The sequence below is a fragment of the Grammomys surdaster genome, unplaced genomic scaffold (assembly GCF_004785775.1).
Source record: "Grammomys surdaster isolate TR1022 unplaced genomic scaffold, NIH_TR_1.0 199, whole genome shotgun sequence".
NCBI lineage: Eukaryota > Metazoa > Chordata > Mammalia > Rodentia > Muridae > Grammomys > Grammomys surdaster.
In genome coordinates, this window is record NW_021604644.1 from 3186924 (window position 1) to 3200297 (window position 13374).

General features: G+C 44.6%; 1 protein-coding gene across 3 annotated transcripts in view; it reads right to left on the bottom strand.

The window, feature by feature from the left end:
* Positions 1–3553: 3553 nt before the first annotated feature.
* Tdrd7 (tudor domain containing 7) overlaps positions 3554–13374 on the bottom strand; it is a 67012-nt gene continuing 57191 nt past the window's right edge. For 2 of the 3 annotated variants that reach the window (XM_028770232.1, XM_028770234.1), the window contains 3 exons: positions 11386–11888; positions 8261–8421; positions 3554–4025 (listed from right to left, as the gene is read on the bottom strand). In XM_028770232.1, coding sequence (XP_028626065.1) covers positions 3805–4025; positions 8261–8421; positions 11386–11888 — 885 coding nt within the window. In that variant the 3' untranslated portion in view covers positions 3554–3804. The remainder of the gene's footprint in view (positions 4026–8260; positions 8422–11385; positions 11889–13374) is intronic. The other variant, XM_028770233.1, reaches the window with a different exon arrangement.

The window sequence follows — 13374 nt, forward strand, 5'->3', positions numbered from 1 at the left end:
CAGAACAAACCACTTAAACCCAAACCGAAGCCTAAGTGTTTCAATAAACAAATGGCTCCTACCAAAGAATCCAAACAGCCACGGGAACGACTCAGTTGGATTATCCTAACGTATTTTTTTGGTAAGGGGAACCTTAATTCCTAGATGCCTAAGGAGAAACGCGGGAAAGTACTGAAAGTATTTTCCTAATGCATTACTGTATTATAAAACCCTCGCCTTATTAAGGATGCCCTTTTCAAGGGAGAAGTGGGGGTGTATTTTTAAACAAAGCAGGGACTTACCATTCCCAACGACGTTTTAAGCGTTTTCGTTGTGGGTGTAAATACTTTCAGGGCACATCTTAGTGTGTAGCTGACTGAATTTTTACAGTAAGAACACCTGTGCAAGCCAACCAGCAGCCTACCCTACCCCCTCCTAAGACGATTCCAGAAGTCTTGCCCTTACTGTTAGGTTGGTGACTCTTGCTCACAGCTGAGGTTAATTGGCGATGCACCATTCTTTTCCACTGTTCAATTTATAGGTTTCATCCGAAGGGAATTTACCATATGAACATAATACAGTATTTCTATATGAATACATCCTATTTTACAAGTTCGCTTTGCTATTAGTGGAGGTTCAGAATACTACAGTGTGGCTCTGCTCATTCTTTCTCGTTGTCTGAAGGAAGTTGAGTGCCAAGCTCAGCTCTAGGAGAGATGAGCGCTGGGTTAATGCTACTTGCAAGTGGTTCCCACTTGGGTTAAACCACTTCGGTTTAACAAGAATTGCTACATTGTAGCTACGCTGGTAGCAAGGGATGGTATCCATTGAGGTTCTGAGCCACAATGCCAATGCTGTGCCCACATTTGCTGACACCTTTTTGTCTATGGGCCAGTTGGATTTCCTTTTTTGTGAAGTGTTTGTTCAAACTTCTTGCCCATTTTTACCGAACATATCCAATATATCAATGCGGTGCAGTCACATACTGTATACCACATATGTAATATACAACAGTGTGTATTATTTCACTTTGCCCTTCCTCCTCTTCCAGCCTTTTGAGGACAGTTGTCCCTGGCTCCCAGGTGCTCTGTCAGCTGTGTCTGGTACTTTGCTACCTTAGCCTCTCATATGCAGGTCTGTTGTCTACCTGGAACTGACTCTGGACTTTAATACAGGGCAGGGGCCAAACTCATGAATGTGTCAAGTGACCTCACATCACATTAATTTTATCCTTACATCAACAAACATAAATGCTTTAAGAATGGAAATGTTTAAGTCAATGAAATAGAAAAGTCTTCCTTTGGTTGTGTACCAAATTCAAGGATCTGAGCCTTTTCTGGTGTTTAAAGACATCACTATAAAAATCGTAACACTGCCTTAACTCAAACATTTATGTTCTGGAAAAATTTTATCATAAATAATTTAACCACCAGCATAAGGATTCTTAAATCTTGCTATTTTGGAAGAATTTTATTTCATAATAAACAATTATTTTAGTCAGTAGCATAAGTGTGCATGCATATTTTAAAATACATTTTTTAAACGCTAGAATAATTTTTATACATTTATGATGAAAAGCTTTAAAAAAAAAACCTGGTCTTTTCTTTTCCTATTATTGTTTTCCCTAGTTTTTCTCAAATAAAAAATGACTTTAAGAAAGTTTGTCTCCAGGTTGGTTTTCTCCTTGAAGTACACTTACTTCAGACTTCCAAAGGCCTCTGAGCATCTTCCCAGCAGTCCATCAGCTGAAATACAGTGTGCTCCACCCACACTTTCATCTTCCCCTCAGCCTGGGTAAGGGGCACCATCCTCAGGCCTGACTTTACATGCAGCCTGTATCTATGCTATCTATCCTTATATTCTAATTAAGAACTTCAAGATGTCTTTGATGTGTCTATTCCAGTGCTCTGCCCTTCGTCTGGGGCTCCTCCACCTCATCCTAACCACAGCTAAAGCTTATAATCCATCCACTTGCCCATCTGTCTGTCCACCAGTAAGCCAGCACGTGGTGGTACACTGTCCACAATGTCATCTATGTGGATGACACAGGAAGTGATCATGTAACAGTTACAGAAGCTAAAACGGTAGTCCCCTTCCTGGTTCCAGGATGCAGTGACGTCACATGGTTAGGCAGCAATCGGCAAGGGTGGGAGTGTGGACTATATGCTGTCAGGCAGCACAATTCAAAGCTCATCTGTTCATGAGGATTCCATGGTGTGCTACAGGGTGAAGAGATTTGGCTAGGTTTTGTCCCAAGGGCCAATCATACTTGAGATGACTAAGACAGACAACTAGATAGCTGCCTACTCTTAAGGTGCAGTGACACCAGGACACTGGAGAGGCATGCTCACACTACACTGGAGAGCTAGGCTTGGTACAATCTCAGCACCTTGGAAGCAGGAGATCTCCAGTTTGATACCAGCCTGGACTACATAGCAAGAACCACCCCCCCCACCCTGAGAGAAAAACAAATGAAAACCAAGAACAAGGTACAGCGGAGAAGAAGGGGCACCAGGGAAGATGTCATGGTCATCCAGGGAGGCCAGGAAGGGCACAGACAAGAAAAACTAGTATGGGCAGAATGAATTAGGAAAAAAAAAAAAAAAAGGAACAGGTTTGGTTCAGAAGGGAAGGATCCTTCTTTGAAATGTCAGTAGTTCTGGATGGAGGTAAGTGGGGTCCAGGCTCCAGATAAAGGTCCGTGTGGATGAACACACATGGAGAAGACAGGGCTGAGGAGGGAGAGTGTAGATAGCCTGGGTCTTGAATCTGGATTCTAGACAATGAGAAGTCACACAAGGTGTGGGGTGAGGGCTGGTGAGGTGGCTAAGCAGGTAGAGGCACTTGAGGCCAAACTGACGACTTGAGTTTACTTCTTGAACTGATGAAAGGATCGAGAACCAACTAGCTCCCACAGTTCCCCTGACGTCTATGTCAATCCATTTGACATGAAATAAGAAACAGATATACACACTAACTAAATCATTTTTTTTAAACTTTGGGGCAAGGAGCACAGTGTTGTGAGTGTCTCTTCCTTTAGCAACACTGATGTACCAGACAATAAGAATAAATATTCTGCTTGGGGTCATTTGCTACATCGTATACCACAGTGGATCCAAGTTAAATCATTACATTCTCGATTTGCTGAAGATGACCCCAATGCTGCAATGCAGACATCAGTGGAAATGAGTGTTTTCAACCGAGGATCAGAATGCCCAGAGACTACAAAGTTAGCACATCGACTTGGCACAATTACGGTCATCTGAGAAGGAGCCTCAAGTTAAAAAACGTCTGGATTAGACTGGCCTGCCGTCTTGAGTAATGACTGATGTGGAAAAGCCCAGCCCACTGAGGGCAGGGACATCCCAGGTCTGTGGTCCTTGGTTCTATAAGAAAGCAGACTAAGCAAGCCCTGAGAACAAGCCAGGAAGCAGCCCCCTCCATGGCCTCTGCTTCAGTTCCTGCCTCCAGGTCCTGCTTGAGCTCCTGTGCTGGTTTCCTCCGGAGGTGGCTTTCCTCTGAAGTTTCTTTTTTGCCATGGTGTTTAAAACAGAATAGAAAGCAAACTAAGACATCAGGTTTTACATTGCTAAACATTTTATTCTAATATTATATTAATAATTCAAGTGCAATTTTTCTTTGAAAAGTCAACTGTGTTAAACAAAACTTGTTAAATATCTTTCATCAAACAAAGCATATTCTTTTCAATCCTCCACAACAGTCAAAGCCATGTAGTAAAAATAAGATGTTTTAAGACCCTACTACATATTTTGTATTATTGCTTAGAGAACAATCTGCATTAGCGGTCAAGGTCTCAAGCAGTGATTAATTAACTTTTGAAAGCTCTACTAGATACTGTGACATAAAATCATGAATCCAGGTATCAGTGTCTGGCAGCGATGTGTCCACTAGATAGACCACTACTTTCCGGTCCCAAGGGTTAGTGTGTTCAATAACTGTCTGTACCAATGCCACCAGGGGTTTCTTCTCCACGTGATTTCGAAACACCATCGAAGCCTCCTCCGACCATTGGCTGCACTTCACGCCTAGGAGAAAGACATGGAGTGAGGGGGGGGAGTGGCTACACCTGCCTTTCTTTGAGCCATTGGGAGGAAGAACTATTTAGTCAGTTATAAAGAACTTCAAGTTTTCCAGGCTAGACCTGCTTATGCCAGAAAACTGCTGCTCAACCCTGCTTGTCTCACAGTTCTTCTCTCTTGAATAAAGATAAGACTTTACCTGTAGACACAAGCTTCCTTTGAGACAACCACGTTGTTTATAAAGGGGAGTAGTGATGATCACTCCCATTTCCTATACCTAAATTGTAAATTGTTAGAATTGAGATAGCCAGAGGGAAAACTGTCAGAACCAATGCTAAATTAACAGAAATGATTGGCTATATAATCTATGCACACTCTCATTTCTTATAACAGAGTCACAGAAAAGAGCGCAATGTTTCATCTGAGCCCATGGACTGAGGACTGCTCAGGCAGGTCTTATAAGGCTCCCCCTTGCCTACAGTCATTCTGCTCCCCTTAAGAGGGGCTCCTGGGAGGAAATGAAGTTCACAGTCTGGGGCACAGGCTCACCCAAGACTCATGGAGGTACCTAGTTGTGGGACTATAGATGCCCCAGTCCCAACCCCTCACATTCTTACCACTGAGGGCCTGTTCAGAAATGCCTTTTACCAGTGCATCATGTTCACCTCCACCAAAACAAGTGATTCTAAAGGCCACGCCCTCAGTCTGAAGAGACTGAACAACCATCAGAATCACCAGATAGGCAGGAATGCTGGAGTGACCAGCCAGGAATTTAAAATAACCATGAATGACAATTGAGGGTTTCACTGGAGAAGACAGGCTGCACATGAGAACTGAGGGACGGTGGAGGTGCCGCTCAGTGGGAAAGTGTTTGCTTAGCATGTGTGGGGACCAGGGTCTATGCCTGGCACCAAAAGGGAAAACGCATGATTTAATAGAAATACAGAAATTTTTAGAAAAGTAGAAAGAAAAAAATTTAAATGCTGGAAACAAAAACAACAAAGATGCTGAAAGAGAGAAGTCTACTAAGCTCACTGCCGGGTAGACAGGGCTAAGGAAAGCGCCTCTGACCTCAAGACTGTGACAAGAGAAGCTTCTTCTTTTTTTTTTTTTTAAGAGAAGCTTCTAAAATTGAAGCAAGGACAAGTCTGGGAAGGAGACTCAGGAGTGTGAAGGTCGGTGTAGTGGGAACTGGGAGACGGGAGACGGGAGAAGGGAGGCCAGGGGGCAAACACTGCCAGTGAGCTGGTGATGGAGATGACTGACCACCTCAGGTCAGAGTCACACCTAACATAGCACAGGAAACACGTCTCTGCACATCACACCCGCCTTCAGAAAATCTAAAATCAGGGAAAGCCACAGGAGGGAAAGCAGCTCAGGTACAATGGGACAGACTCCCAGAAGACTTACAGCCACACCAGAGAGCACGGCAATGAAGTGCTATGAGGAACAGGTGCTCACAGCTCAAACGTTTACCCCTGCCCAAGAAGCCCTCACAGCGCAGGGGCCCAGTGCTTCCCCGGTGCACACGGGGCTGGGTTCAATCTAGAGAGGCAGAGGTAGAGGGACAGAAGAAAAGAAAAATAAGAGGAGGAGAAGAAACAGATTCTTGGACAGATGAACAATTGTTGGAGTCTGCTAAGTAGCTGCCTCAGAAGGGACGAGGAAAGACCTTCAGAGGGAAAGAAACTTGGGTCTAAGAGGACGTGTCAGAGAGTGAGTGACAGGGGAAAATCACACTGTTTGCTTTTGAGACTTGATTATGACTCACTCTGTAGCACAAGTTGGCTTAAGACTCACAATCCTCCTGCCTCAGTCTCCCTAGTGCTGGAGTTACAGATATTTGTCTGGTTATTATTTGTAACTGATCTAGCAGTAGATACCGGTGCATTCAAATTTCTAGCATCAAAGTAGTTGAATATGCAAAATAGTATCCATTAGTAACCAATGGCTGCAGTAAGAGTCATTCTGGAGGGGGAGGAGGAAGGAACTATTTTCCCCAAGGATTAAGTTGTTTTAGAAAGTTTATGAGGTATTGTTACTAACTGTGAAAGAGAATAACACTACTTAAAATTAGCCCTGAAGGCTGGGCCACAGCTCAGTTGGCAAAGAACCTTAGTGTGCACTCAAGTGAAAGCCAGGTACAGTGCTGTGCTCAGCTCTTACAACTCCTCACTGGGGAGACACTGGCAGGTTGATGGAGCCCTGGAGCTTGCTGGCTAGCCAGCCTAGATTCAGTGAGAGCTCACTTTAAAAAACAAATAAGGTGGGTAGTGGTTGAGGAAGACACCTGACACTGTCCTCTGATCAACACATACAATAAACATATCCAGTGAAAGGACCTTGACTCTAGATACCAGATCCAGAGCAAAACAGGAGGATGCTGATACTGACCTCTGTTTTCAACCTGAATAGGAACAGGTATGGGCACTAGCAGCTGCTCTACCTGTACACACATACACATGTACACACACACACACACACACACACACACACACACACACACACACGGGGTACGGGTACAGCTCCAACAGGACACACTGAACTCAACACTATAAATCTACCGGATGTTACATCTACAGGTCATTTCATCCACTAACACCAGATTATAATTTTTCTCAAATTTTCATGGACTCATATTCTGAGACATAAAACACACCTGAACAAATTCAAAACAACAGAAACTACAATGTCTGGTCAAACCATAATGGAATTACAGTGGAGATTAACAGAAAGCTAGCATAAAAATCCCACGACTCCAAGAAGGAATAACACAATTCTAACTAACCCACAGGCCAGTAAGAAACCCCAAAGGGATTTAAAAATATTTTGAGCTAAATGAAAATGAGAACACAGCAAGTACATCCGAAAGTGTGGTACACGGCAAGAGAGTGCTCAGGGGGAAATCTATAGCACTGTGTGTTAGGACACAAGAAAGCCTCTGTGTGTGCGCGTGCATGCGTGCGTGCGTGCACTGAAGGCCCTGTCAAACAGTAGTGACACCAGGTACTCATCCCTGAGAACCCTCTTGACAGTGAGATGTCATATTTGACAGAATGTGCTATTGGGTAAACTTGGGTATTCAGGATGGAAATGAAGGGAAAGCAAACATTAAATCTGAAGAAACTGCCCCAATCCCAGGCTGATGAGCGACCATGTCACACACAAAGTAGTGTGTAAGTGCTGTTTTTGCTTTACATGCAACCATCATGGGAAGCTGTTTTGAATCCTAGCAGAAAGGTATAGGGAGAAGGGCAAGGATTTCACAATGAGACGCTGTCTGCCTCACACTGGACGTTGGGCACTCATCAGGGAATTCACATCTGCCCTTGTCTGCACCACATTCCCCGAATGTCCCATGTTTGGGGTACAAAAGGCCAAGGCCTCAGGCAGCAGCGAAGGAAGCAGGTGGCCCAAGGAGGCCGCAAGGCCGCAATACTCCAGCATGGCAGGACACAGGGCCAAGGAAGCACAGGGAGAAGTTCTGCTGGCCTCCATGCCTTCTGTTCAAACTGAGGGGACCCAGCGGTCACTTACAGGGGAGCCACACCTGAACTGTCTCTTAAAAGAGCAAAGGAAGACCTCAAGAAACGACACTACAAGGCAGTGTTGGTGTAGAGCATTAAATAAGCATGCCCAGTGTCAACGGGTGGTGAAGTTACACATGTATAAGCTGGCTGTAACGCCCTTATGTTTTATGATTGTGCAGCAGTTACTAAGTTTAGAGTTAAAAATAATTAATTTATGCTTAATGGTTATTTAGGCTGAAAGTTTCCATTGCCTTTTGCTTGTTTTTATTACAGTTCAAACCAGGGAAATACTGAGTCAATGGAATACTTTACACTCATCAAAATAGTCAGTAGGGGATAGGGATACAGCTCCACTATGGGCCTGTGTTTAGCATTCAAACAAATGAAAGATGACAACTAGCCCATAGGATAATATATCTCCCAAACAGGGAGACTGTGAATGAGGGAAACCAAGACACAGCATCGTTATCTAGCCCAGGATTACAGCTTTAGAAATATATCAGGCATGCAACCCAAGTCAAAAGCAGAGGGGGGACAGACTGATCATGAAAATGCTCACCACAAACAGGATGTTGTTAGCATTAAAAAGCTGAAGCAACATGCAGCAGGCTAAGTAGTGAGCCTGCACTCGCTAAAACCCTAGCACCAAGTAGAGTGCAAGCTCCACTGCAGCTGAGCCCCACTGCAGCTGAGCCCCACCGCAGAAATTACCTGCAAGTTGAGCAGTGACTGCCTGGAATGGCAGCTTTCGGAACACGTCCACTAGGGGCTGCACTTTCCTTATGTTGACTAGCTCATGCTTGCCATAGTCCAGCTCGTACACAGACACCAGCCCATTGGTCAGGATTCCTTTTAAAAGCACCCTGTACCACCTAGAGACACATTGGATTAAAAAGAGAAGACAGGCAAAGTCAACACCCGTTCCAAAGAGAAACAAGCATTATATGATAACACACACACAAAAGTGAGCCATGGAAGTGTGGAAGCAACTGTGGCTGCTGCGCCTCTGGGTCCTCTGATACATGCTGCTCACTCTGGAGTTATACAGGCCTCACAGGGCTACTGAAAAGGCATGGCTCTTGCACTGTTACCCTCTTTAGGCTGAAACAGATGCCACGGGGGTGGTCAGCACAAGGCAAGGGATCCCTCACCCTGTGGAGACACAAGATGGCCACATCTGGTATATGGTGTATGTCTGCAAGATGGAAAGAGATACACAGGTAGGATGAGGGGAAGCCAGAGAGTTGCATAAGAGCAGAGAAAAGCTGAGAGGACATTTTGGCTTGAAGCTGAGAGGACATGATGGTTGAAAGGGCAGATATGGGTTGAAAGCCAGAGTGAGGACTCATGAAGGCAAGGAGGACTCAGTGGCTGTTTGGGGAGAGATCAAAAGTTTTGAACCAACAGTATTTTAGGGCATCCTCCCTTGCAGGCCCTCCCATTTTCAGTTCTCTCTTCTCCTTAACAAGTGTGTTTTCTCTCTGTTTAAAATGGACTGGACCTCAGGTGGCAGGACCAGGCATTCTCTGCAATAAGTTTGTCAGCCAGAAACCCACAGCAAGCCCAGGGTGAAACACAGCTAGTAGCTTACAATGAAGCCAGTTTTAATCCCTGTATGTGACTGATGGCTTCTAAGGGAATACAGGAACCTTGGGCAGGCTTAAGGTGCAGTAAGTGAGAATGTACACGTCTCACTGACAACTAGGACATGGGAAGGATTCCTAACAAATACCTGAGGGTCGGGAGCCAATCACATCTGAACGGGAATTGCCCTGGCCCATAACCCTGTGGTGTCACTCTGGCCTGAGCCTCAGTTGTCTCATGTAGAACGTTTTACTTTTTGGTTCCAAGTGTCTAGCTCGATACTTGGCATAACAATAGGCATTTAAAAGTGCCAGCCACTGTCTGCAGATGAACCAAGTGAAAACTGGAGACCAGACTTTTCCTGGTAGGAATGCCAGGCTGCAGACTGCTCAAGAGGGTACGATAAATACACTTGGTTACTACCCACAGCATCATCAGTGTGCTACAGGGGAGCAGTGATGGTGCTCTGTGTCTCCAGTCCACTGAAAACACAGTAACAAAGAGTGCTGCAGAAAACACGTGTATTTCTGCTCAGCTGAATTTCTGAAGCCAGGTGATTATTACACAGAGGCTCAGATTGGATTACATATCAATTCCAGAACAATCATGACCCAGAGTGTTAAAATCGTGCATGCTGGACCTTTCCCCAGGGTTTTGATTCAGGGGCTCGGTAAAAAAGGAGAATGGAGCTTTTAATGTGTTTCCAAGTGCTTCTGATTAAGAGATTTGGAGACCATGGCAATTAAAAAATGTGTTAGATTCCTATGTATTAGCTTGCCATAGCTGGAAATAAAGTTCAACAGTCGAGAGTCTTTAAACACTTCACACTGGTTAACTCATGAAACCTAAAAAAATCATTAATATATTCTTATCTATAAAATATCCATTATCTATGAACAACTGGGTGGTTAAATCTCAAAAGTGTGGGTGCAGAGCTGCCCCAGCGGTATGCTGAAGAACAGGAGGGGGCAACTCTTCCCCTCCAGGCAGGCCCCAAGATCAACATCACTCATCCACCCTCTGATGACAGTCTGTGTGAGAACTAAGTTGCCTTGTGAAGGCTTATTAAGACAGATTTATACAAATTGAGTCAACCCCACTAATGTTTACCTGTAATTAATAAAGTGACATAATGAATTTTACAGGTGAAAAGTGTATGACACAGGTTCATGACTTTCAAAATGAGCACTATTATTTTCACATTTTAAGAGTTAAAAATTGCTTTTTTCTCTCATAAAACTGACATTTATATATATATGTATATGTTGACTATCTTAAGAAAAAGTATTTTGTGTAAAAAAAATTAGCAGTGTGACCTTTTTAAAACTCTGTGTGTGTGAGGGGGGCAGGAGAGGGAGTGATGGAGGGGGAGAACAGGGTGGGAGATTTTTATGTTTAGCACTAAGAAGCTCGTCTTCACTAGGGTGGTTCTTCATTTCCCAAGACCCAGTGGCGTGAGTGTGAGGTGGGGAGCCTGTGCTCCCTTGGGGCAGACCCAGTACAACCTGATGGCTTGGGGGAAGGAGGTGTGGATTCAAACAGAACTGCATGGGGAAGGGAACAGCTGGGGAGAACCAAACAACGCATGCCACTCCCTAAAAAGGTGCTTACACCTGCCAGGAAGCAACCCACAGTGTGTGTTGGGAATCTGTGCAGCTTTCAACTAATAATTTCTTTCCAGAGACTCTTATTGAATAACCAGAGGTGGAAACAATGGTTTATTATTTATAGTAATTGCTATTATTATTCATATTACTCAAAAGATCTGGGAGAACCTACCCAACTAAAGAAAATGCTAATTTTGCTTTCCCCACGAGACAGATAACCACTCAGCCAGAAACTGCTTCTGAGGAATTTTTAGCATAGACTATTAAGAGTTTTGAAAAAGAACAACTTCATAACAGCGTATCAATGATACAAATACACAGACCAAACTGGAAAGATTACAGAAGTGGCTAAAAAATATTATGTCTGGGAAGCTGGTTTTAGTTTCTTATGCTTTTTTTCTCCTCTAAGTTTCCCACAATAAACATTAAAAAAAAAAACCCTTCACTTTATGTAAAACTAACTTTTAACATGAAAATGGTTAGTACATTTTTACATGTTATTAAACATCAGAAAATTTGCACAATTTACCAAATCCATTTTTCACTCAAAATTCTCATTTGTTCAGGCCAAATCTCGCAGGGCAGAGTAAAGACCCTCATGAGCACCCTATACTGTTAGAAGAACAAGTTTTGCCCAGGACCTACTTATTCTCCACTTTGGCTGCATACACTTGGTCTCTCTCCACCGCTATGTGGCGCTCCTCAGACACGCTGTAGTACAGGATCATCTCTTCCATCAGCACTTCCAGCTTATGGATCTCCTGCCAAGGCTGGATGACAAAATGGCCTGGGTGACAGGCCACAGGCACATACACATCCATGTGTTCCCCCGACTTTGACAAGTGGACAGGAGGGGGCAGTTCCTCCAAGGAGAAAGAGCTGGTGTGGTCCAGAACAGACTTTCTGATGACCTCTGGGTTGCTCTTTCTGAGATTCTCTGCAGGGCTGCCTGGAACAGGTGTGCCGCCATTCCTGTTGCCAGGGGAGCTGGCTGTAGCAGGCACAGCGCTCAGAAACACATCCTTCTGATGCTTCCACAGGTCTGCGTTTGTGATCTGCCGGTTAATGCTGCGGTGGGGATCCGGGAAGTTCTTAGGAGTGAACAAGTACACATAGGCCACTCCCTTGCTCTCATCCACCTTCGTAACCTTCGGGAGACGGAGAGGAGCAACTTACAAGTCCACACTGACACTGAATTCTGGCAGGCAGAATTTATATTAACCTCAAATATCAAAGCAGAGTACTTTGCAAAAACACTATTCATGGTAAGACGATGATCTCTCACAGCCTAATAGGCCCTGCGTCAAAACATCTATCAAACAGCAGCCAATCTTACGGAAATAAAAACTGAAAAACCAATGCTGTAATGTGTATGAAGTGGCTACTGCTACTGAGGGAAGGAGAGCCATAATGTAGCATCATCAAGGCTTTAAATGAATGACACCACATCCAGAGCAGGATGGACACAGGAAGCTTCCACACACTGGCTGCCCACCCTCAGCAGTACAACAGCCAAGGTGATGACAAGCACCTGACTCAGGCCAGCCGAGAACCCCAGGATGGCAGTTACTTTGGCCCTTGTCTGTATCTCCCTCCCCAGTTATACAGAGCAGGTGGGGAAGAAGAAGAGAAGGACAACTCCACCAAATGAGAGCTCTTCCTGACTTCCCACCCCGTCGTCCATAGGAGAACAATCGTTATGGCTGCACTGATGCATGTGTGAGGCCTGGGCAACTTAGCGATCTCATCAACTCCTCCAGTTTGTCTTAAGGACGACAAAAATGAGACACTTCAGCCTGTGTCTATCTATCCTCTATGCAAGGGGACACAAATGGGAGACAGGGACATGGGCAGGAAGGAGATGCCTACAAAACAGCCAGTCAAGGACAATTTATTTTGAAAACTGTGCTCCCTCAGTGAACCATTTAAATCCATTCTTTGGTGTCTACTGACATACTGTGATTCATCCTGAGATTTATGATACAGGGTATCATTAAAACTAACCACTAAAAATACTTTTAAAGCTAAGAATGATGAACTGAGCCTGTAATAGTAGCACCTCAGAGGTCAAGGCAGGAGGATTACTGAAAGTTCCAGGCCAGCCAGTGATACAAAGCAAGGCACTATTTCAAAAGGAAAAAACAATCATGTATAGCCAAGACTTTGTCGAGAAAACAACACACACTATCGTGATAAATGAAGACCAGAAAACAAGGCATCATCAAACCAGTAAATATACTAGCATGGAGCGTGAGATGAGCAAGTGACAGCAGCAGCCTGGACCACAGAGGCACACGGGGACGGGAGGCAGGGCTAACTCCACAGACACACAGGCACGGGGAGTCAGGGCTAACTCCACAGACACACAGGGACAGGGAGGCAGGGCTAACTCCACAGACACACGGGGACAGGGAGTCAGGGCTAACTCCACAGACACACTGGGACGGGGAGTCAGGGCTAATTCCACAGACACACAGGCACAGGGAGTCAGGGCTAACTCCACAGGCACACAGGGTCGGGCAGTCAGGGCAGGGGAAATGACCTACAGCTTTGGGAAGGTACTGATTGAGGGATTTCACCTCTGTGTATAGATGTAATAACACTGTGTGCATAGATTTAAGAGCTAAATGAGGT